At 36.1% G+C, this 25852-nt stretch overlaps 4 protein-coding genes, 1 long non-coding RNA gene and 1 other non-coding gene across 6 annotated transcripts; 3 read left to right on the top strand and 3 right to left on the bottom strand.

Annotated features, from left to right (window-relative positions):
* Positions 1 to 3474: 3474 nt before the first annotated feature.
* LOC108837912 (60S ribosomal protein L5-1) lies at positions 3475 to 5516 on the top strand. The gene is made up of 7 exons (XM_018610913.2): positions 3475 to 3622; positions 4023 to 4092; positions 4174 to 4392; positions 4491 to 4570; positions 4643 to 4759; positions 4847 to 5151; positions 5242 to 5516. The coding sequence occupies exons 1-7, from the start codon at positions 3620 to 3622 to the stop codon at positions 5354 to 5356; spliced, it is 909 nt and encodes a 302-aa protein (XP_018466415.2). The 5' UTR covers positions 3475 to 3619; the 3' UTR covers positions 5357 to 5516.
* Positions 5517 to 8045: 2529 nt separating this feature from the next.
* On the bottom strand, positions 8046 to 10104 carry LOC108839032 (uncharacterized). The gene is made up of 9 exons (XM_057010221.1): positions 9942 to 10104; positions 9655 to 9721; positions 9476 to 9558; positions 9269 to 9371; positions 8958 to 9114; positions 8739 to 8867; positions 8559 to 8645; positions 8437 to 8481; positions 8046 to 8364 (listed from the first exon to the last, which is right to left on the bottom strand). Exons 1-9 carry the CDS (start codon positions 10030 to 10032, stop codon positions 8215 to 8217), a joined length of 912 nt encoding a protein of 303 aa, XP_056866201.1. The 5' UTR covers positions 10033 to 10104; the 3' UTR covers positions 8046 to 8214.
* A 3715-nt stretch (positions 10105 to 13819) lies between these two features.
* Positions 13820 to 15724, bottom strand: LOC108856704 (uncharacterized CRM domain-containing protein At3g25440, chloroplastic). Its single transcript, XM_018630568.2, has 2 exons — positions 15416 to 15724; positions 13820 to 15190 (listed from the first exon to the last, which is right to left on the bottom strand). The coding sequence occupies exons 1-2, from the start codon at positions 15535 to 15537 to the stop codon at positions 13984 to 13986; spliced, it is 1329 nt and encodes a 442-aa protein (XP_018486070.1). The 5' UTR covers positions 15538 to 15724; the 3' UTR covers positions 13820 to 13983.
* Positions 15725 to 15989: 265 nt separating this feature from the next.
* LOC130495404 (U5 spliceosomal RNA) lies at positions 15990 to 16107 on the top strand. The gene has a single exon (XR_008934674.1). It is a non-coding gene; the product is annotated as a U5 spliceosomal RNA (small nuclear RNA).
* Positions 16108 to 16361: 254 nt separating this feature from the next.
* On the bottom strand, positions 16362 to 18950 carry LOC108856518 (poly(A)-specific ribonuclease PARN-like). The gene is made up of 8 exons (XM_018630342.2): positions 18574 to 18950; positions 18368 to 18498; positions 18089 to 18283; positions 17878 to 17990; positions 17658 to 17774; positions 17456 to 17570; positions 17156 to 17368; positions 16362 to 17084 (listed from the first exon to the last, which is right to left on the bottom strand). Exons 1-8 carry the CDS (start codon positions 18909 to 18911, stop codon positions 16447 to 16449), a joined length of 1860 nt encoding a protein of 619 aa, XP_018485844.1. The 5' UTR covers positions 18912 to 18950; the 3' UTR covers positions 16362 to 16446.
* A 204-nt stretch (positions 18951 to 19154) lies between these two features.
* Positions 19155 to 21041, top strand: LOC108856224 (uncharacterized). Its single transcript, XR_001950160.2, has 7 exons — positions 19155 to 19493; positions 19632 to 19707; positions 19789 to 19871; positions 19966 to 20026; positions 20116 to 20274; positions 20346 to 20609; positions 20804 to 21041. It is a non-coding gene; the product is annotated as an uncharacterized LOC108856224 (long non-coding RNA).
* Positions 21042 to 25852: the final 4811 nt, after the last annotated feature.

Genomic DNA, 25852 nt, shown 5'->3' with positions numbered 1-25852 from the left:
ATTCGAAAGAGTAATACCAAACCCGAACCAAAATTGATTAAATATTTTCAAGTATTCAAAATTTTGATATTTAGACAACCGAAACCATAACCGATTTGAACCAAAGTATTTTGGATATCAAAATGTATCCGAAAAATTTATATACTTATATATATATTAATTATTTTTAGTTTTAATGTATATAAAAACATTCAGAATATATATGATACTTTTAAGTTGGTTTAAATACTTGAAAATATATAAAAATAGTCAAATATAAATATCTAACATAGTGAAAGTACACTCAAAACACCAAAATTATTTAAAATAATTATTAATTTTTGATCCAAAATTTAAACCAAACCAATTTATATGTTAAATTTAGGTATTCTGACATATGTTATTCAGATTTATATACAATATATTATTTTATTTATAGATTTTAAGAAATTCAAAATATATAATGAATTTTTAAAAATAATTTAAATAGATTATCCGAACCCGAACTGAACCCGCAAATATCCGAATATAATTCGAACTGAAATTTAGAAATATTAGAATGGGGCTAAAATCTTTGACCCCAGAAACCCAAAACCCAAAGAGATCCGAAACGAATCCGAATGGATACCTGAACGCCCAATCCTAGTCATAACTCGAACTGAAATTTAGATTTATATGAATGAAGGTGAAATCTTTGATCCCGAAAATCCAAAACCCAAACAGATCCGAAACGATCCGGAATGGATACCTGAACGCCCAGTCCTAGTGACTATTATGTATCATATATATGTCATCATATAATTAATTGTATTGGTCCATCATATAAATAATCACATAATTAATAGTATTTTATATGTACCATCTTATAAATAATCACATATATTATATTCTTAAAGTTTAATTTAAAATATAAAAATCATAATTTAAGTTAGTATATGAAATTAATCTTTTTGTTGTATTTTTCTTATATATATTGAAAACATTTTTTAATAATGGTTATTGGAAAATATTTTAGTAAAAATAAAATTTTGAATATATAGATATTTTAAATCATTTTTGATATAAATAAACTTTAAATTATTATTTTTGATTTGAAATATGTATATAAAATTTAAATTTTATTTTATGATTATTTTAGACAAAACAATGTTTATAGGTAATTAGATTAGTCCATTTTGTATATTTTAAAACTGATATACTTTTATCCATGTTTCAAAATTTTAATTTTTTGCATTAGTTTTCTACGAATTATTATTAATTTTATGATAATATTTTTTTGAAAATTGAACTCTTGAAATTTTTATATTTGACTAAACTAAATAAGATAATGATATTGTTTTTAAAAAATGTGTTATATAATATACTATTTATATTTTTAAAAATTATTTTATAAAATATACTATTTATATTTCAGTTTGTGTTTTTATTTTCACCATAAAGAATTGTAAATATAGTGATAGAATTGTAAACAAAAAAATATAGAAAGAAGGTTGTTGAATTTATTGTAAAAACAATGGCTAAATATTTAAATAAAAAGAAGTATTAAATATGTTATTCATGTTTCTAAACAATTTTCATTTGTTATTAATTTATTGAAAATACAATGGCTAAATGTGTAAATAAAAGAAAGTACACATCTCTACTATCTATGTTTCCAAACATATCTCATTTATTGTAATATCCATTTTTCCAAACATATCTCATTTATTCTAATATCTTTGTTTCTAAACAATCCAATTGTGTACTTCAACTTTAATAATATAGATGTTGAACTAATGATAGTATTTATGGTCGGATTATTATTTTTGTTACCAAATCTTTATCTAATGCTTTTTCCAACATTATTTGTATAATTTAATATTTATGTAATTTATATTTGAATATATATATATATATATATATATATATATATATATATATATATATATTTGTACATTAATATTAGAATAGTTATTTTTCAGTTTCATTATAGCCACATAGGTACAAAATTTGATTTTATTTTTTTGTGTAGAAGTTGGAACTTTTATATTGTAATTTACAGTCAACATATTTTTTATGTAAAACATCAAATTATAAGCTTCAAAATGTCATGTGAAGGACATTAACGTAATGTAAAAACTCTGTCTATGCAGTTTGATATGGTGAAATTATTGTAAAAACATTAAGAAGATAAACATGTGCATCCATTTATTTACATTAAAAATAAAAAATAGATATCACGTTTAAAAACATAACTGATCTACTACATGTTACATGTAACATGTATAATTTCCGTAAACAATAGTTAAATGAATTGAAGATTTTACAATAGTAAATATAGTAAGCATGTTTCGAATAATATAAGGTAATTTAATTAATAAGATTATGTATAGGAAGGAATATGAATAAATAAGGATATTGTGGTTGTTGATTGATATCGATTTTTATAGGGCTGCTTAAATATAGGAATATACATGGAAGGTTATTATTTTGAGGTTAATAATAAATGTTGTACGTGATTTGGAAGATTAGAATTCGAAAAAAAATTATTTGGTAGTTTATTGATATCGTATTTGCTTAAATATAAGAATAGAATCATAAGGTGATCTTTTCTTTTTGGAAAATAATAAATGAGTAGTTATGATTTTGAATTATTAGATTTAATTTGACTACATCGTATTGTGTAAAGTATCGAATTTGAATACCAAGTGTTGGTTTAGTACTGGTTTTGATTCTGCATATGATATTGTAATATTGATATGTATAAACTATGATCTTATTATATGACATATATATGTATCTATCTAATGTTATGGTTTGATTCTGTATTTCCTTATCACTAATCTGATGTGATGAACAGATAGCATGCCAATTTAATTCGTTGGTTTGTGAATGATAGTTTTGTAATTTAAATATACCAACATATGCCATTTTGGAGGAAAAAGAAAAAGTATAGAGTTAAAAAAAAAACATATGCCATTTTGTTTGAATTCGATGTTTTGGTTTTCTTCATGTTATCATGTTCGATTAATTACTAAACTGTAAAAGAGAGAAACGTGTGTGTTAATAAGACTGTGGTTAAGTAATGGTTTACTAATTGAATGGTATAATATAATTGTTTAAAATCGTGATTGTCGGTTTATTAATATTGTCAAAACGTTGAGTTTTAATCTAATGGCATATATTGGTAAATTTTGTGGAAAACTAAGGGCTAAGCACTATTTGTACTTCCACTTTAATAGTTTAGATATGGATCTTAGTTAGGTTTTGGCGTTAACCAAATTCGGCTTGGTGTCCGGTTCACGGTTGAATCCAATCCGGTCTAGGGTTAAGAACAATGGTTTGGTATGAGTTGGCTAAAAAAAAAGAAATGTCACTACGAAAAAGCCTCATTGAGTAGGCTAGAAAAAACAGGTGGGGTACCAACTACGCAAATCATATAATCCCTAATCAGATTCCCACTGGGTAGACAAAAAAGTCCAAATATAAAGCCTAGTTGGGCCGTTATAGATTTTAGAGCAATCCAGGCCATTGAACATCTGGGAGCCCAAGAAGGAGTCATCTAGGGTTTTTCATTATAAGATCTTGCATATAGGTCTCACTCCGCCTCTCGTCTCCTCCTCACTCATCTCTCACACCAAATCTTCGCTTCGCTTGAACAATGGTAAGCCCTTGATCTTGTCTTTACGTTCTTACTCCGCCATGGTTTCTTCTTGATTCTCTCTCGTATCTCTCCTCAAACAATCGAATTTTATTTTTTCATTTCATATAGAAATCTCTTACATTATTTCTCCAGCGTTTCCTTATCTTTGTTTTCATAATCTCTTGAGCTTTGGTAATGATATTTCACGAGTCTATGTTTTTATTATTCATGGGTTTTGTAACTATACCATTTTATAGTTAAAGCGAAACTTTGTTGCATAAAGGTTGTACCTTTATGCTCTGTTTTAGAGATGGATCTTTATTACCTTCAAAAGAACAGTCAGTTATGCTTGTTAGATCTTAGGATCTGATTAGTCTATTTAATGATAGACTAACGAAATGGAACGGTTTATATTTGTTAGGTGTTTGTGAAGCCATCCAAGTCGAATGCTTACTTCAAGAGGTACCAAGTCAAGTTCAGGAGAAGAAGAGGTAATTGATTCTTCTTCATCTGCTTCTTGTTGTTGATACTCTCTGTTATGATTCTGAAAGGCTTCTTCTTTATATATGCAGCTGGTAAGACCGATTACAGAGCAAGAATCCGTCTCATTAACCAAGACAAAAACAAGTACAACACACCAAAGTACCGTTTCGTCGTCCGGTTCACCAACAAAGACATCGTGGCCCAAATCGTGTCCGCAAGCATAGCCGGTGACATTGTCAAGGCCTCTGCTTACGCACACGAGTTGCCTCAGTATGGACTCACTGTTGGTCTTACCAACTACGCTGCAGGTATTAATTAAATCACTCCTCTGATTTTTTTTTTAGATGGTCGATTCTTTGTTTTATGGTTTCTTAATGACTGTTTTTTTTGCTTTATCAACCTCCAGCTTACTGTACCGGCCTTCTTTTGGCTCGCCGTGTTCTCAAGATGTTGGAAATGGATGCCGAGTATGAGGGCAACGTTGAGGTATGTTGTTCATGTTCTAGCATCATATCTCTGACTTATCATTCTTGAACTCTTATAAAAATACATGATCAGGCCACTGGAGAAGACTTTTCCGTTGAACCAACTGAGTCAAGGAGGCCTTTCCGTGCTCTTCTTGATGTTGGACTCATCAGGACCACCACAGGGAACCGTGTCTTCGGTGCCCTCAAGGTATTCAACCTGTCCTCTGTTGTATATTGTGTGGTTTCGTGGCAAGGCCTTTAATATTCTTTTGGTTTGTTTATGGGGTTACTGTAGGGTGCATTGGATGGAGGACTTGATATCCCCCACAGTGACAAGAGGTTTGCAGGTTTCAACAAAGAAAACAAACAGCTCGATGCTGAGACCCACAGGAACTACATCTTTGGTGGTCACGTCTCAAACTACATGAAGATGTTGAACGAAGATGAGCCAGAGAAGTTTCAGACTCACTTCAGTCAGTACTTGAAGAAAGGAGTTGACGCTGAGAACATGGAGGAGCTGTACAAGAAGGTTCATGCTGCCATCCGTGCTGACCCCAACCCCAAGAAGACCGTGAAACCTGCCCCCAAGGCACACAAGAGGTATCTCAACGAGCGCTTCTCTTCCTCTTCTTGTTAATGTTTAAATTGGTTGGTTTGTTCATTGTTAATCTCAATTTGTTTAATAAACAGGTACAATTTGAAGAAGTTGACCTATGAGGAGAGGAAGAACAAGTTGATCGAGAGAGTCAAGGCATTGAACGGAGCAGCAGGTGGTGATGATGATGATGACGACGACGAAGAGTAAATCACCACAGCTTTCGTTGCCTCGTAATGATGTTTAGCTGTTTACTTCTTAAGCTTATTATTGCCTCAGTTTTTCTATCTTTCAGACCTAAACACTTGGTTTCTTTCACATTTCATTTGCGTTCGAGGATTTTGAATTTAAGGATACTTTTCTTTTTTAAGTTGTTATCTTCTATTACATTGTTTAACACTTAGATCTTTTGTCATCAAGTTTGATCTTAATTCACCATTAAGAATCTCAAAATAATTAACTTAGCATATGAAGGTGTTTCCAATCCTTTAAATTGTTAACAAGAACATATGAATCACTAATTTAGAACAAGATTTGTTTGATTGAAAATGATGATTAAATTCAATTGAAATCGTACAAGGGTGTATGTAGAAGAGAAAGAAAGCATGGAAACACTTAAATAAAATGTATAAAAATTGGGAAAGACTTAAGCTAAAAACTAAGCGAGTTAGGCCATCCACAATGCGGTATCTCATTGAGTTTCTTGGAATAAAAAATAGAACATAGGGCCCGCAAATTTTGAGAAACAAGTGAGAAAAAGCCTGAGTACAGAAACGAATAGGTGTGTTTCTCACACTTTCACACGCGTTCGGTGTGTTTCTCACATTATTTCAGAAAAAAATGATAAAAATAAAAAAATCAGAAACTCATTTTGGGTTTCTGGGTTGAAGATGCTCTTAGAAGACCCGGATCTTGAAGATTTTACTTGGCTTCTTTATTTCGACCAAAGACTAACTCCTCGCCTTCAACTGAATTGGATCAAACAGAAAATGGTTTCCTTAAGACTTTTTAATCCTTGCTCTTCTCTCTAACCGAGAAAGAAAATGGGTTTTCAACTTGATCAATGATCTCTTTTTGAGCTTTGATAATAGGTTGATTTGGCCACCTTCATTTTTGACGTGTTGAACAACACTTTCAACTTGTTATTCTTGACATTTTGGAGTGGTTCATTCTTGACATCATCGGCTGGTTCGGCCAAGACATGGACTGGTTCATCCACGGTTGCATGCTCAACTGGTCCGACCACGATCGCATCCCTAGTTGCTTCGACCAGAACTGCATTATGAAGCGAGAATTCTTGGAACTGATAATCGATTCAAGAACATAGCCTAATATGGTATGCAGATTCGTTTTCTCAGTATTACCCTCTGCTTTCATGAATGTTTTTTTTTATACTTGTATCTCTCCCTGTTTATTATTTTTTTTGCCTCAATTTTGCAGTGGCAAGACCTAATGAGACTACAAGACCATTGAAGCATTACGATGAGAAAGCTTCTCTAGGTAGAAAAAGACTTGTTATATATTGAATGACATGTTTTGGATCTAAAGAGCAGTCTCATTCCAATAAAATGAGAATTGTTATTTGTTATGACCGTTGTGTGTCTTGCGCTTTTTTATATTACATTGGAGGAAAAAGTGTCTATTTCAATATGAATCTTACGCGTCGTGCCTATTCCTTCACGAACTTTGTAGTAGTGCATATTCCACACTGAACTAAACAAATTTTTTAAAATACTATATGAACTTTATGCGTCGTGTCTATTCCTTCACGAACTTTATAGTAGTGCGTATTTCACACTGAACAAAACCAAAATAAAAAATACTACATAGACTCTCAAAATCGTGCTTATTTCAATATTGAGCGTTAATGTATCAAAACAACGTCATTTTGTATACATTTGTGAAATTAAAAATTAAAAATGAAATACACTCTCAAAATTGTGCTTATATATATTGACTGTCAAAAGTAATAGTCATCATTGATTTTATCAAAAAACTATTTTGGATAAATTCTATGAAATTGTCCGTCGTTTTTTAATTTTTTCATTTTACAAAAAATTTATCCAAAATGACGTTGTTTTAATAAATTAATGTATGACTTGACTAACACCTTTCACTTACTGACAAAGAAAGACTAACATCTTTGACGGTGTTATATATAATCACGATTTTGAGCGTCAAAGGTGTTCGTCTTTTTTTTGTCAGCAAATCAAAGGTGTAGTCATATATATATGTACACTAACCGTCAAAAGTGTTAGTATTTTTCTGTTTAAGAAATCAAAAGTGTTAGTCATACGTTAATTTATCAAAATAACATTATTTTTGATAGATTTTATAAAAAATAAAAAATTACAAATTGACGGATAATTTTATAGAATTTATCCAAAATAAAATCTTTTGATAAATTAAAACATGACTAATACCTTTGACAGTCAATATATAAGTACAATTTTGAGAGGTTTTTGGTAAATTAAAGGATGACTATTACATTTGACAGTCAATATATATAAGCAAAATTTTAAGAGTCTATATTTTATTTTGATTTTTAATTTCACAAAATTTATTCAAAATGACGTTGTTTTGATAAATTAACGGATGACTAACACATTTAACGCTCAATATTGAAATAAGCACTATTTTGAGAGTCTATGCAGTATTTTTTTTATTTTTGTTTAGTTCAATGTGAAATACGCACTACTATAAAGTTCGTGAAGTAATAGACACGGCGCATAAAGTTCATATAGTATTTTAAAAAATTTGTTTAGTTCAGTGTGGAATACGCACTGCTACAAAGTTCGTGAAGGAATAGGCACGACGTGTAAAATTCATATTGAAATAGGCATTTCTTCCTTACATTGGATGATAAGTTCCAACATTCAAAGGAAAAAGTACATGTGTAAGCCCAAAATACTCTTCCTGAGATTCTCTGAAATGATTAGTCTTGGATTGGTTTGGTAATTATCTTTGAAGATTCAAGACATTAGCAAAACAAAAGAACAGTAGTAAAGTGCATAACTTAAACGTTAATTCAAGGAAATGGAGTGAAAGAAGAAAGAAACAATAATGTCTTAGTATTCTTCTTCTTGGGATTTCACTGTCCCTCGGTCGAAGCGAACCAAGAACTCTATGTTTCCATCGGCGCCCTTGATGGGAGATTCGATAAACCCTTTGTTGGTGAATCCATAGCGCTCAATACCATTTATTATCTTCTCAAGAACCTTCACTCATACATAAAAAAAACATAGTAACTACCACGTAGGCTTTATTGCTACAGAGAAATACAAACATACCTCCTGATGCACTTCAGGATCTCTCACTATACCACCCCTCCCAACCTTTTAAGGGAAAAACAAAGTTGTTAGTAAGAACCTCAGAGATGGTTTGTATAGTATATGCTATTATCAGAGTTTACCTGTGATCGCCGAGCTTCAAATTGAGGTTTAACAAGGGTAACTAAAGTTGCATCGTCATTCATCACATTCATAACCGCTGGCATCACCTATTACATTTCAAAACTCTGTGGCTTATAAAAACATAACAATCATATTCTGTGGCAAGAAAATAAAAATAAATGAAGAGAACCAAACTTTACCTTGAGAATGGAAATGAAAGAGAGATCTAGTGTGACTACATCGACTTTTTGGGGGAGTCCTGGAAGGTATCTCAGATTTGTCCTTTCTATAACAGTCACATGCTTATCATTACGAATCTTATCAGCTACCTGTTACGATACACCATCATATAATTAACTAACTAGAAGACTTTGATTGCAGGAAAGAAAAAAAAAATGTTTTGAACAAAGACTTAGCACCTGACCATAACCAACATCAACACCATAGACATGAGCGGCACCATAACGAAGCAAACAATCTGTAAAGCCTCCAGTAGAAAGACCAGAATCAAGAACTACTTTCTCAGAAACATCAACATCTAGCTTCTCTATTGCAGCTTCCAGCTTCAGCCCACCTCTGCAAGTTGAAGACAACAGAGAGAGAGAGAGAGAGAGAGAGAGAGAGAGAGAGAGAGAGAGAGAGAGAGAGAGAGAGAGAGAGGACAGTCGGCAAAAACAAAAAAAAAACGAAGATCTCAAAGCATATAAAAAGATAGGGTAGGAATAATCACCTACATACATATTTGGGAACTTCAGCTGTAATCTTAATGGAAACACCATTAGCTACAGGCATTCCAGCTTTACTAGCTCTTTTCCCATCCACAAGCACTTTGCCTAAATAACAATACAGACTAGAGTTAAAGGAACTTATAAGACAGAAACATAAACCATTATAGCATAGCAATAGCAAAAGAAATTATTATTTGTTTTTGATGTACCTTGTAAAATCCATGATTGTATTAGTGCGCGACTGTATTCCTGATACCTTTCGAGACAAGCCTCGTCTAGTCTCTGTTTCTTGCTGTTACAGAAACACAAGAAGAGTTCCAAATTGAAATGAAAGATGAACGCTTCTTGATTTTTGCATAATAGAGAAAAGAAAAGAGGACCCTTTTACTTTTTTCCACGTAAAGCAGAAGCCAGACATCTGATGGAACTGGCATCTCCGGCTCTAACCAATCTCGCTAGATATATATATATATATATATATATAACAATAAAACATAAGTCATAACTAGAGAGATAAAAAAGAAAAGAAAAAACAAAGCTTTCAACATTTCATTTAAACGAGAATCTATCCAATTGAAAATGCACCAAGTTTTTGTGGAAAAAAAAAAAAAAAGAAAAACAATCTCTACCAACCAAACAACCCATCGTAGATTTTGGCGGAAGTAGAGAAAATACCAGAGAGAAGAGGAGGGTGAGATTTGGAGAAGAAGCCGACGAGGGAGCTGCTGTAAGAGCGCAAGGTATGCTTAAGAACGTGAAACCCCATCGAAAATCTTCTTCTTGATCAAAGATTTGATAAAAGAGTACGTATTTCAGCATTTCACACAAAAAACTTTGGATATTTCTTTTAGGGTTTTAAAAAAACGAAGCCTCTCTCTTAGAAGAAAGGTTTCCGTTTTCCGTCTTTATTATTTACTTGACCGGCAAACCAAACATTATTAAATTGGCCATCAAACCAAACATTATTAACTTGGCCATCAAACCAAACATTATTAACTTTAAACAAAGAGTAAACCTAAGAGGTTTTTTTTTAAAGAACTTTATTTATTCCATGAGAGACTTACAAAAACAGACACTTTGTGAGTTTATTTCTCCGTAAAAGACACTTTGTAAAATTGACACACATTCTTAATACAGCTGTCTTTTTTTTGCCGTAGATACCCTTGTCTAGTGTAAAGAGATACTTTACCTTTTAAGTAGTGGTTACTTCCTTTGTAACTAAATCATGTTTCAGTTATAATTAATGTAAAGTATGTAAATATAATGGTAAGAAAATAGTTACGCGATTAATGTTTTTCTAAATTGGATTCATCTTCTTCGTGGTTTTTTTATCTTCGACTGCAACTCATCACGATCAAACTTGGCAGTTTCTCTTTCGTTATAATCGCCGGCCACTGTATTCTTACCAACGGTTCTCCACCGCTATCTTCCTTTGTAGCGGATGCTTTGTATCCTCCATGATTCATCTGTCTAACTCTGTCTTCTCTGCAGCAGTTTGTCGTTCCGTCTCATGCTACCATACTATCTCTGTCGTTTTGCTCAGCCCATGGTGTCATACTCGGATTCACGCCTCATCTTGCTGGTCATCACCATCTCTGTCTCGTCACATAAGAGATCGAGCAACAATGGTGATTTCCGATTATTTTCAGATCTGGTCCTTCAATTTTGTATGGATACGTCTTTGTGGACGAGTGTTATGTGAACATACAAATTGTAGTCATACAAGTTATGGACACTGTTTTTGTGGATATGGATGGATTCTTTCAGATTTGAACCTCATTCAGAACCAATTAGTGTGCAACCCTAGCACCAACACATCCATAAGTTGCTTCAACTTTAAAACATTTGCCTAGTGTTAGCCTCACAATTCTCAAGTTATAATTTTCTATCAATAAAAAGACAACAACTATGTTCTCATACTAAATGTATATCTCTTTTATCAATCATGAATAAAATAAAATAGTTGGAGCAGAGATTGAAGTCAGGTTTTTGTGACAATTTTGTGTGGATGCGTCTATGTGGACAAGTGTTTTGTGAAAATTTTGTATGAATGCGTCTTTGTGGACGAGTGTTATGTGGACATGCAAATTGTGGACGTACATATTATGAACAGTGTTTTGTGGATATGGATAGTTTCTTTCAGTTTTTAGCCTCATTCAGAAACAGTTAGAGTGTGCAAAATCTAGCACATCCAAAAATTACTTCAACTTCATCTAATACAGAATAAGATTCCTCCGCTTTGTTCAAAATGTATGTCACAATCTTTCGTTTTCTCCAACACTTCATATAACACAAGATTGCACAATAACGTAAACTCAAAATGTAATTATCATTACTATAAATCATGTATATAAGATAAAATGTCATAATCCTATCGAACTTTAGAAGATAAAATATTGGACAAAGTGATGTGGTTAAGAGAATCCAAGCATCTGTAGCACCATGAGTACACCACCATAAATCTTCTTGTTCTTCCACATGAATATATCAGTTGTTGCCTCGCTGCAAATAAGACTAGAATCGAATCAAATGAAACATTACATACACTACACACTGAATCCCTCGACAATAGATCAATGAGTATACTAAAAATCCAAATTCAAATCACAAAACTTCAACAAATAAATCTCAATCTTAAGAAAGCCTATATGTTATACAATTCATATGAAAGTAAGATCAGATCGGAGCTAACGTACGTTTTCTACGGCTGAGAACCTTGGAAAAGTTATTAAAATGTCTTTCATCTGACAAAAAATTTCGTATTCAAGGTTTTGAGAATGAAGATTCGGCATAGAGGTCTTGTGGACGAGATCATATGGACACAGGAAAAAGATATCAATCAGAACAGAGGTTTTGTGGATGATGATCTTGTGGACGCGGTCTTATGTTCAAGGTTTTGTGGATGAAAATTCAGCAGCCACCTCCACCAACCACCACCATTGTAACCACCACCAACCACACGTCTTCTACCATCGCTTCCATAACCACCACCACCTCCATTGCAGTATCCATCGCTTCCTCCACTATGGTCTCCACCGCCATCGTTTCCACAGAACTGAGCCTCATTCTTAGTGATGTTGCGACCGTCAAGCTAATTATGTCTGTATAACAGATCTGGCTAGATGAGGACAGACAGCGTCGAGACAAACGGCGGCGAGGATAGATTCTACGGCGTCGATGAAGATGAGAACAGACGACGTCAATAAAAGAAGGAAAGACATTCAAACAAAAGACGAAATTGATAATCGTAGAATAACCCAAAGATGTCGGAGAGAATCTCAATGTTTAGAAAGTGGATTAGGGTTTGTCGAAGGTTTCAGTTTCTGGATCTAGAAGATGACAAGGAAGAACAAAAATTAGGATTTGTCTCTTAGAATCTACAAAATAAAGTAAGTGAAGGTCAATTGTCTTTTAAAATAAGAGTTAAAAATATAATAATTATTTATGGAATAGTCGGTTTGTTCAATCTGATCAGTTAGAAGTTATCTAGTTAGGAGGTCAATTGTTTTGGTTAGACAATTCATCAAAACCACTTTCGCCAAAATGAGGGCTAGACTAAACATTTCACTAAGAGAAAGTATGCACTAAAACCAAAGTGCCTTTATGTGTAATTGATAAGTTGAATTGCGTTTTGTGGGCGTAAATTTCTCTTATTCCATAAACCCTCAAAAAGGCAAACGAGATTTCATTTCATCGATTTGAAAACATTTTTCGTGTAAAACTCTCTCTATTCATTTCCTTCTTCACAACATCGAATCTTTCAAGAGAACAAAGAGTAGTTTTGCTTGTTTGTTTTTCTTGCTTCGATCAAAAACTCAATTTTTTTTTGTTCGTTCTGGCGACTTTCCTTTCGCATATGCAATTTTAATGTGTAAAAGTTCATCTAAATCAGAGCGGCTTGTGATTCTCATCTTTCTCTGATATGGTTTGAACATGAAAAATGTTTTTTCCATGTTCAAATTGCCTTCTTTCTCTTCTAAGGTACTTTCATATCTCGCTTGAATCTGAAAATTCCTTTCTGTTGTTGGTTATTCTTGATTCTCTGTTTAGATTAGTGGGCTCACCACAATAACCTTAATGAATATGGTTGAATTAGTAGATGAAAAAGAGAAACAGCTCGGCATATTCTTATAGTTAGTTTTTGACTATACAACTGTTAGAGAAACATGTTAGTTTTGATCCATTGTTAGAGAAAACAAATTTTATGCGTTAAATCAATGCGAAATTACATGGAAGACAGAGATATAAAGGGTGACAGATAAGATTGGTGAGACCAAAATGCTGTCGTGGATTAAAAAGGTTGTAGCACTGGATTTGAAGCATGAGCTTGGAATTCTTGGACAGCGCAAGTTTCTTGGTGGATTGGGGAGAGGGGAGAAGAAAGTCCTCGTGTGTAGTGAATACGTTGGTAGACATCTCGTGACAATGACGTTAGGCAAATTACTTTTGGACTCGAATTTTAGTTCAATTTTTTTCTCAATCATGTTCCAAGTTTGACTCAAATCCAGCAAGCAGCTTTGCATTAGTTTGGAGATTAATTTTAGCTTCCCAAATGAATAAGAAGCAAGCATATTTCTCATAACCAAATTATCAAAATTTCAAACAGAGAGTAACCCCTTGAACAAGTAGAGAGAAAGAAGATAGTACTCTGTGACTTTGTTCTTCTTCACTTGTACCCCAATTAAGATGATGAAAACTAGAATCTCTTGGTCATTCTTCATCGTCTTTTCTTCTTTAAAAGTGAAGCAGCCCGAAGAAACATCTTATCGACCTCATCAAAATCTGGAGACTCATCCTCCTTATCATCTCTTGATTTAGTTTTCCCTGGATCCCCAAAGTCTACTTCTCCTCCTGCCTTGCTGTTTATAGCTGGAAATTTCTCAAACTCCTCAAGAAAAAGCGGTCGCTCTGCCTTGTCGTTCTCTGATTCAGAATCAGTCTCAAATATATCAGACAGATCAGAATCAGTTGCCAATTCATCTTCTTCCTCCTCTTCTTGCTCATCCTCAAAACACTCTTGGCTTCTTTCTATAATCTTCTTCAACTCTTCCGACCTTTGATCATCATCATCATCATGATCAATCTTGACTAAACTCGGAGATTCTCCCTTAGTAGCCTGACATTGCGCTTGAAGCAACTCAAGCTCTTGTTCAAGCCTCGGAATATACTTTCTAACAGCACGAAGCGCATCCCTACATTTGGATTTGTCCAAAGCCTTTTTCCTCGGGAGAGTAACCCTAGGAGACATGATCTCAGTCGGAGGCTGGACATAGTTCTTGCCTCTGTACATAACAATCGTGTTCCCTTCACGAACATCGAGCACGATCCCACCAGTCAACCTAGCTAACTCAACAGCGATCTCGTTCACTTCCTCGGGAGTAAACGTCTTGATCACAACCTGCAGGGTCTGATGCTTCTTCCAGTGGAGATGCATGTTGAGAATCACTCCTTGGTAGATCCCACGCCTCCCGACGGGAACATAGTTCTTACACTTCAAACCCATTTTGAGATAGTAGAAATGCTCCTCGGGTGTCAGAATCTCAGGGTCGTGCGCCGTTTCGGATGACTCCGAAGGCTCCAGCTTCTTCATCGTCTCCACGAGTCGTTCCTCTTTCTTGCGAGCCTTTCTTAGCTTGTTGAGTATTTTTTCTTCGGCTGTCATTCTTTCGACCTCTTTCTTCTTCTTCCAACGGAAAAACTTGAGCCAACGCACAACCGCGCGTTTGCCTTTGAGCTTTTTCCTCTTTGGTTTTGTAGAAGAAGCTACTCCTCCTCCATCTTGGCTCAAACTGTTCTCATCAGGGTTGCTCGCGGCGGGAGTAGAATGAAAGCAACAGGAGGATGTCAAGTATCTAGCTTTCCACGCAGGTTCTTCTTGACAAAACTCTTCGTTATGTAAAACCTTGCACAAAAGAGTACCAGAGCTACTACTTTATAAGTTAAATTATACAAACAATAACAAGATCATCAACAACCTAAGAGAGAGCAAGTTCCTCAGAATTTACATTTTGATTTATTTTCCCACATCAATCTATAGTACAAGTGCAAGAAATTTCTATAGAAAGACATAATCTGAAAATGAAACGAACTCGGAACAATCCTAGAAATAGAAGCGGGGCTCGAATGCTTTGATGGAAAACTAGTGGTACCTGATAGGGCGAGGGATGGAATTAGAGCTGGGGGAAGAGGCTAATGACCATAGCTGCCGAGAATTACGTCGTAAAAGTACTGAGATCGACGTCGAAACCCTAGCCGCCGTCGGAGTCACCATTGCTTCTCACCCGACGCTCTTAACTATCTCAGTACGGGGACTCTCTCAGCTCTCGAGACATAATCCAGACCAAGATTATTAGGGGGTTCATAAACCGGCTTTAACCGGTCATGGTTATTGGCTATATTCAAAGCTGAAATCAATGTCACGATTTGGATCTAAACTTCTCTTGCTAGTATCTCTGGTTGATTTATTTATGGTCGAGGCGTGATTTCGGTAATCCGATTTTGAAACGAATTTACTGAAACAAAATAGAAAAACGAATATTCATCTGAGTTAATATTCGACTCAAACATGGGTCAAGGAACGGCCCAGTATATGACTACTTTGGGTTGGGCAAGTTTTAAGAATCTTTACGACTAAATTTTCTCCCACATCGAACAAAACTTAAACTACACGTTGAGGATTCATGTACAAAACCAATCTGGTGCCTCTTATCCCCCTACTCATGGAGCCGTGTGGTGAGCACAAAGCGAACTATTCTTTCGCCTTTTACTAAAGAATACCGTGTTCTCTCCACTTCTAACGGCATACACTTATTTTTGGAGGAGTAAATTCTTCATGAAGTTTGCTCCATTATTCCCTTAGTTTAATCTTTCTTCAAAACTCTTGCCTTGGCGGCTGCTTTTGTTACTCAAGATTGTATTATTTCTACAGACTAATCTCTGTTTACAACCCTTTTGAAATAGTAAAAGAAACTAGTTGACCACCTTGCCTAAGATCTTTTACGTTTGCACAAAAGTAAACCATTTATAAAATGTAGCAAGCCTACTTTCATAAACCACATTAACAAATTGCTAACACAATTGAATCTTTAGAGCAAGTGAGAAAGAAGTTTCAAAGAATTAAATCATCAACCACATGGGCGAAGAATCCATTACACATTGGTTTTGTGAATACCAAAACTATTCATAGCTCATCAAAATTGATAGCTAACTCACTCGACCAAATAATATCTGATGGTTTGTTGTCTGAATCAAGATCAGTTTCTGAAGATTCCAATGTTTTGTCTAGAGCTTCTGCCAAGTCGGCTTCCCAGAAACCTAATCTACACGCTCTCCTGTAAGTCTCATAACCTGCTACTCTTAGCCCTTCTGCGACCATCTCTCTTAAACAACCAACAAGCTGCTCTTCATTGTTAACCTCCCTGAGGAAAGTCTCCGAGGAACCTGACTCCCAAAACACCACAACCGCACAGCTCCTGTCTATGTATTTTACATCGAACTCTTGCGCAAAAACAGCGTGTGACGACTTTTCCAGAACTTTCTTCAGCATTGCAGCTGTCATCTTTTTCGACAATCCCCATACGAACACCAAGTTCTCAGAGCTCACTCTCCTGCTGTTCTTTGACCAGACTTTGACATTTTCATCGTTTGAGGTGATTGAATTTGCATGTTCTTCAAAATCCAAATCTTGAAGATCTTCATTTGATTGAGCAGGGGATTGATACGATTTCTGTATGGTACTTAGTTTAGCAAAAAGCTGAGAAATCATCACAACATTCTGCCCATGCATCTGATTGCCTTCGTCTGGGTTAACCGCACATCCTGATAAAGAGAAGCCATATGAACAGTCACTAATGTGTTTTTATAGAAAGCACCGAAAGCAGAACACTGACCATGATTTGCTACTTCCACATCCACAGGAGCAAAGAACCGATTCAAGGAGGACAAAGCTGCAGGTAGATTGCTTATATTACTTAAGGGACAAATTTCTTTCATGAGTTGACTGAGATTCACAACATTGGGAAAAGCTGAGCTCAGTGAACGGGTGAAGCCATCAACATTAGAAGGCAGAGGACCCAAGAATTTGGCATGGATGGAAGTGAAATCTGCAACACATTAAGCATAAGATTATCATCAATGGAGGACGAGAGAGAGAGAAAGCTAATTCATGTGCAAACTAAGGAGAATATAACCGCTAAGATAATTCTGTGTAACAACAGGTTTCTGTGAAGAAGAAATCAAATCAACCACTTCTCGGAAGCCACGAACTCGCCTGTTCTCTTCATCTTCAAGATCTTGAAGCTCTCTCTGTCCAAGAAAATAAATTTTATTTATAGAGACCTCCACACCATCATTATGAGTCATACTGGATCAGTATAAAATTGATCTCCCTACCTTAAATAGATCCTTGTCTTCCTTAGAACTCATGAAGACAGTACGAACAGCTTGTGTTCCTCTGCTCTTAGAAGCGGTGAGTAGAGGGACAACATCATCAGAGAACTCGGTCAACATCTGTGGTGACAAATAAAATTAAAAAAAAACTTATCAACCAAACCATCGACAGTTCGACACAGACTGCAATCATGGTGGCAAGTATCAACTAGGCTTTATCTACCTCTAAGATGAGTTGCACTTGACGCTCACTGCAGACATCAATAGTTAAGCATAGCCTTGAACCATACTGCTCACTCCCCAGCACAAGTTTCCTCAGAGAGCTCACCAAATCATCTGAAAATCAACAAAATAGATGCGTTATATTAAAAAAAACTGTCAAACTTAGGCAAAAGAGATTCATACTGAAAGTGTCTTAACACTAGCAAGTGCACCATCATCTCCTGTCTTTGAGCTGGAGTCTAAACAAGACTGTCTCCAATTCTTGACGCGTGACCTTATCCTTCCAACAAAGACGGTATCAGCTACGGTGGATGGAGAAGAAGGTGCAGTGATGGGATCAGGTAATATCGGATTCCCTGAGAGAAACTTGGACGCAGATTCTTGTTCTCTGGACAAGTATGAGATTCCTGTCACAATCAAAAAAAAACTATCATTAAGAGTTCACTCCTAAAGAAACAAACTGAGAGAATGAGAGGTATAGCAATGAGAACCTTCATAGATACAGGTGTTGAAATCAAACCCTTCTCTAGCCATGGATGTTAAACGAGAAGCTTGACAAGAGAAGCTATAAGAAGGCATCCCTAATTTCAACTCATCTCGAGGAAACAAATAGAAGTTATATCTGCAAAACCCTAATCAATCAATTTGCAGTAAAGAAGAAGAAAATAGAGAGAGAGGATTGGGCAATCAATCATACGGGTGAACGGTGAGGTTGGAGGCGTGAAGGGAGAAAGGGCAGAGAGCAAACTGGAATATCTGGTAGCGTTCGGCGGCGTATTTAGCCTTCAAGTAACTCGTCTGCGGCGTATCAATGGCGGAGACACGGTGCCAGGCGGCGGCGTAGGAGCCGGTGTTCAGTAGGGAGATAGCTACGAAGTCGGATGAGTTGATGGAAGTGCGAAACTCATCAAGAGAGGATTTGAAGTTGGATTTTGTGACCTGCTTCACAGTCCACCTCCGGTGATTTAGGGTTTTACTATTGCCGGCGGAAGCGGCGAGAGAAGAAAGAAAGCGCCTTCGCATTTTGAGCTGCATCGAAATGGCCAGAGCCGAGAGAGACTATTCTATCTATCTATCTATTTATATAAAATACACTTTGCTTCTCTCCAGAATGTCCACTTCGGATTCCAACCTAAAAACAGGATGCCTCCCATGCCGCCACGTCAGCAGCGCTGCGTTTCATTTAAATGAGTGTTTTGTCGATTTGGGCTTCGTTTGGGCTTGATTTTATGCTTTGTTTTAGCCCAACGTCAAACTATATGTCAACCCTAATTTTTGGTGACGAACGCCTGTGTGTTCTTCGTTGCTCTTGGAACGGCGGATACGGTGACGATCTGCCGTTTCTGTAACTGAAAGTGTTGTGTTTATTACGTCTTTATTTCAGACTCACACTAAGAGTTCTTCAGTTGCATTGTTCCGTCGACGATTACGGGTATATAGATCTGTATCTCACTTCTGGAAATCGCGATCTCCAAATCTCTCTGCAGGTGTTCGTCCGCTGTCGCGGCGAGGCTTCTGCAATTCTGGGAGGCTAGGAATGTCAACGGAGGACCAACTGACAGACAAGGAGATCGCCAAAAAGTTCAAAGAAGCCTTTAGCCTCTTCGACAAATACTGGTTCAATTATCTTTCTCAATTTATCCGATCCGTATAATTTTACATGATAGAACGAAGAATATGTGTCTCTGAGTCCAAAATTGCCTCAGATTCGGCCTATTCCGATATGATGTGTTTGATTTTAGTTTTTTTCTTCAGTGAATGTTGATCGAAGGCTACAAGGTTGATCCACGTGGGGTTGTGGCAACATGCATCAATACGAAGCTTATAGGAGGTATCCCTTCATATCTGTTTTGTTAGTTACGAGTTTCATCCTAACGCTATTTATGGAAACTAACCGACCTTCAATTTGCAGTCCGTATGTTCCTCAATACCAATGTCTGGAACTCATTTCTATTTAGACAAGGAGGCTGAAGCAGGCGAGAGCTACTTTGACAAGTATGTACTAATCGCTCATATTTTATTCCATCATTATAGTTTTTGTTAAATTATATATGTACCATATTCTCACGGGTTACTCTCATCAATGCAGGTGGGTCACAAATGACACTGGAAATACATCAGAAGCTTCATTGTTGAGAGGCTATGCTAAGGTAGAACGACTAACAATACCTGAGCTTAACCAATTTATCATCACAGCCTTCTAAGCTCTGTTCATGGTTTACAACATTTATAAATGCAGAGAGTATAATTTACCTGATCTGAGAAAGTCACCTCTGTCAAGACAGAAAATTGATGGTGCTACATATCTTGCTCCAAGTAAAATTACAGAGGACTAGAGGAGTGCCTCATCTTTTGTATGCATGTTCTGCAATCGGCCTAATGTCGTTGGTGTTCTCAGGTACACAGCCATTTCAGTTTTTATTCTTATAAAGATATCGATATAACAAGCACACTGTACCCGTCTATTAGGTATCATGTCAAGATGACTGTTGCTGATGACACTGACGAATCAGTTTTTGTAAGTTTTGATGGTGAAATAACAAAGCTCACCAATATCCTGGCTGGCCGCTGATGCTGGTCATCTGCTGATATGCCGCTATCTAACCACACAACATCATTTACCATATTGCGAAAATGTTAATAGTTTCACATTACAACCATTGGTCTAATAGGCGTGAGAGTGAGAGAACCCAGAAGATAACCAGCTCTCACCTTTTATTGTTGACCTTGATGGTAATACTTTCACATTCCAGCTCAAAGCTACCCCTATAATTTCAGTGCTAAGCATCAAACCTTTACCCTTTCACTCATCCTGGATGAACGTGAACGTGCACGTGCACCAGTTCCTGATTTTGTTGTTGTTGCAAATTTATTACATTTTATCCTGTCCTTTTATTTTCAAGAGTTGACAGAATTCATGGTTTTAGGACGGCTGCAACGATGGCCCTGAAGATGACATGCCTGGTGTCAGCTCTCACCAGGTTCCGAAACGACTTTGAGTGGTTTCATCAACAAAAACCTCTGGACCCTGCGTTTACTAAGTTGACCAAGAAGCCACACGCAGCTTACGTGCAAAGTTTGCAGTATCTGGCCACTTTAGTTGCTTTTATAATAATACTTACGCATAATTGTGGTTTTTAAACTATCAAAGATATTTTTCTGTTCCTCCCAGATGTTTTTAGTTATCATTGCACTGTTTCTGACAAATACTTCTCAAGATACGAAGACACTTTAACATATTAGCATGGAAGAATTTAATGTCTAAGATTTTAGATAAATATTTTGCTTTGGTTTGAACCAATAAGATTGAGTTGTTCAAACAGAGCTTTTCTCGCCCTCTGTACACAAATGAAAAAAGTGCAGAATATACGGTTGAGAATATAAAACCATATGAGATAAAGTTGTGATTCAGCTGAGACAAGTCTCATTATCTGCAAAAGTTGATTACTCCATCCTCAAAATAAGCTATTTAAACGAACGACCATTTCAGGATCTTAGCAAAAGGTCTGGTAGACTTAAACTTAATAGACCCAAAAAGACTAAACTGAAGACCAAACAAATAACACTATTCGATAGGTTGTATTAGGCTGAAAAGTTATCCACATATATATATATTTACGACATTATGGAATAATCTACTATTTCCTTTCCCACACGCTATATATAATCATATCAGAAACATAATAACCGACAGTCATGGAAGTACCAAATCAAATTCTCTTTAATTTTTTCTCTAGCTACGAACTTATGCTACACGCTAACATTAAATTTCACTAATAAGGAATTGGCCACGAATTGGCTACAACAAAACATGTCAAAGATTTGTTGATTGCTTGACAAACAAGTTAATACTCACACAAACCTAACTAAAAGACAACCAATCCAAAAGCCTTTTTTGGATCAACATCCAAAAGCCTTATTTCACGTAACTAGCTGCCTCTAAACGACTCACACAATTTGTTTTTTAAACAACAAGAAAAAAACAAAATCTTCCAACGGGCCTACGAAATGCAGCTAATCACTAAACATACTACATTTTCCAAACTTCATATCCAACCAAACGTACTGGCTGCATTTTTATATCCTATGTTAACAATATTTAACCCTTTATTCTTCAGACTCCGAAACAAAACTGACCAAGCCCGTAACTGCCTATAAGTTAAGGATCTCTCCGTAGAACACATTCTAATAAACTAAATGCAATATATAGTTAAACTCGCTCAAACAGTTCTTTTGAATACTACACATCCAATCACTAACAGACGCCACAAGCAACTTTTTCTCCTAGAACACATAATATACAATCAATTTCTTTTCACGGAGAGTTTATAATTTATAAATGAAGAATAATACAAATATAAAATTGCTGTAAAACAATTCCAAACCTTAATTCTATTTGAAGTTAATAGTAAATTAAAGGTTTAAAAATAAATTTGTATTATTAGTTATTTACTTTTCTGCCCGTCCGTAGGGCGGGTTTACCCTAGTTTTATGCAAAGTAACGACATTTGTAAATGGGAGACTCGGATTTTTAAAGGGTATAAAAATTCTTTAAGAAAATAAAGTGTAAAAATGTTTCTTTTTTCTTGTCACAAACCCGCAAAGATTACACCCCGAGGTATGCTCAATAGTAAGATAAACAACAATAACATGAAAACAATAAAATATAGGATATAAATGTTAAAAGAAGAAACTACCTCGTAGTAGAGAGATCCGCAGATAATCTTCATTCGAATACTTGAAAACACCGTTCAAAAGTGTTTTAAATAGTCTAAAAAGACGTTGAAGTACCCTAGTGAAAACAGTTTGAAGAGGAGTGGAAAACCGACTGAGGTTAGCGCATCCGTTAAATGAAAGAGAACAACTCTATAATCGTGTTTGTTGCCCCGTAAGACTATGTGAATCTCAATAGATCCAGGTAGCAAAAATCTCGATAAGCAAGATGGTGAGGCGATTGAAACTATTTTTATCTCCGATTCCATTAGTGAATTTGACATTGAAACAAACAGAATGGTTGAAGCTGGAAGGATTTGTCGAATGGAACATCGCATCATTGGACGCTTAAACTTGAAGAATTAGCTAGAACTTGTGAGAAAATGTATGGTCCAATTACTTTTTGGAAAAGATCCATTTAGAGAAGGCCCAAAAATATATTAGGGTTTTGTGGTGAGCACTGAAACCATAGACGCCGTAATCTGTTTTTCCGTCGGAATGTGATGAAGTCCGGTGAGGCTCGTCGTTCAGACTGAGCACGGAGCCGTTGGTGTGTCGTGGGAGCTTGGCCGGTGTTGAGAGACTGAAAGATACGTCAGAGACAAAGCTGTCGACTGATGAAAATGGAGCATCATGAGGACTGATGAAAACGGAGCACCATGAGTGATACACCCTAAATTAGGATCACTCGACCGGACTGATAAGGGGATATGATCTCAGACATATTGAATGAGAAATGATGGATTAAAGGGTCGCACAACAGTTTCGGAAGGCTGCTGATATTCCCGAACTCTGATTGTTACTTGATATGACGCACAAGTCCAACAAAAAGGAGAAATAGATGGATTGAAGGGTCGCACAGCAGATGCAGAAGACTGCTGATATTCCCGAAGCCAATTTGTTGCCGGATGTGATGCACCGGTCCAACAAAAAGGCAGCCTCGATCTGTTGCCGGAAATAAAGCACCGGTCCAACGAGAAAGAGAGAGTTACTTGGAGTTAACCACACCAAGAACAAGAAAAGTGAGATTTCCTCTCAAGGTTCCAAAAATAATCACTCAAAGCTTTATTTTATTTCATTGATCAAATAACATTTATATAATAGGCAAAACATACAAAATATTGAAATACAAAAGACTAGTAAAATATAGAAATTAGCAACTTATAAAAATAAGGAAGACTTGACCAAAGACTTTGATCTAACCAAAAATCATAAATGTCTTGATTTGACCGAAATTGAAGGATTGTAGTCGTCAAACTCTTCGGCTGGTCTCGTGCTCCCGCATGGTCGACCGTCTCTGAATTGCCGTCAAGTTGATATATTATTCGACTATAGCTTGTATTTTCTTGTTGGACATTTCTTTCTTTGAGTTCACTACAAGAAAACACGCTGATTGTGAGGGAAATACCGAGGGAAAATGAGTTCCTCGGAAATTTATGACCAAATATCGAGGAGATACCGAGGAAACCAAGAAATGTGGTTTCCTCGAAATTTCCTCACTATTTTTTGAGGAAATTTCGAGGAAGACCAACTTCCTCGGTATTTTCGAGAGAATACCGAGGAAACCTCGTTCGTCGGAAAAAACCGACGGATATTTCTAATATTTCGACGACATCTTGTAGCCGTTAGAGAGCCGTTGGAGGAGCCGTTGGGGGATTTTAAAAATTCCGAGGAAATTTCGAGGAAGTGTCGGTTTCCCTCAGAATTTCCTCAGTATGCCGGGAGGATTTCATCTATAAATACAGCCACCCCTCTTCCTCTTCATTCACTCCATTTCTTCTTCTTCTCTCCTAGTCTCACGAATTTGATTCCAAAAAAACATGTCTTCTTCAAATTATTTTCGTTCTTGGATCAATCGACCTCATTTGGATCCGGACACGAGATTGCTTACGGAAGAATACAATCAAGGTATAATCGAGTTCATGAGGGTAGCTCGCCGACAACCGGAAGCAGAAACATGTAAGTTAAGATGTCCTTGCTCTAATTGTAAAAATAGAAAAGTTATTAAAGAGTAAGATGTTTTGACTCATCTATTATTGAGTGGGTTTACACGAAGTTACAAAATTTGGTATCATCATGGGGAAACTGATTATGAACTTGGTAGTACTAGCGAACCTCAGCCGGCGGTTAGATTAGAAGAACCAATTAGAGCGGATGTAGATTATGGTGTAGGTACTGAGCAGATGATAAATGATCATTTTAGAGGGGAAGATTTACCCAATGCAGAAGCTAGGAGATTTTATGAAATGTTGGATGCTGGAAAGCAACCATTGTACGAAGGTTGCAGAGATGGTCATTCAGCTTTATCATCTGCTATGAGACTGATGGGCATTAAAACATATTATAACTTGGCTGAAGACTGTGTGGATGCGATAGCTAATTTTGTTAAAGGTATTCTACCTGAGGATAATGTAGCTCCAGGTTCATACTACCAGGTTCAAAAACTCGTAGCTGGGGTTGGTTTATCTTATCAGGTAATAGATGTATGCAGCGATAACTGCATGATTTATTGGAGGGCGGATGACCAGCGGACTACATGCAAATTTTGTGGGAAGCCTCGTTATAAAGATACGAATGGAAGAGTTCCAGTGCCATATAAAAGGATGTGGTATTTGCCTTTGGCGGAAAGGTTGCAGAGGTTGTATCTTTCGGAACGCACAGCGCAACGAATGAGATGGTATGCGGAGCACTCAACAGATGTTGAGATTAGACATCCTTCAGATGCAAAAGCGTGGAAACATTTCCAATCAAAGTATCCCGATTTTGCGTATGAGAGAAGAAATGTCTACCTTGGATTATGTACTGATGGTTTCAGCCCGTATGGGAAGAGTGGAAGACAATATTCTCTATGGTCAGTCATTGTTACACCATACAACTTACCCCCAAACTTGTGCTTGCGACGAGAGTTTTTGTTTCTCTCCATTCTCGATCCCGGACCAGAGCATCCTAAGAGATCACTTGATGTGTTTCTTCAGCCACTAATATATGAGTTGCAACAACTATGGGCTGAAGGTGCTGAAACATACGATATTTCGTGTAAAGAAAATTTTCAAATGCGGGCAGTACTAATGTGGACAATAAGTGATTTTCCAGCATATGGTATGTTATCTGGATGGACAACGCATAGAAGGCTATCATGTCCATATTGTCAAGATAACACTGATGCTTTCCAACTAAAACACGGAAGGAAAACGTGTTGGTTTGACTGTCACAGGAGATTCCTATCACCTGATCATCCATATCGTAGGAGTAGGAATTTGTTT

The sequence above is a fragment of the Raphanus sativus genome, chromosome 5 (assembly GCF_000801105.2).
Source record: "Raphanus sativus cultivar WK10039 chromosome 5, ASM80110v3, whole genome shotgun sequence".
Lineage (NCBI taxonomy): Eukaryota > Viridiplantae > Streptophyta > Magnoliopsida > Brassicales > Brassicaceae > Raphanus > Raphanus sativus.
This window is presented reverse-complemented; position numbering and strand designations above follow the sequence as displayed.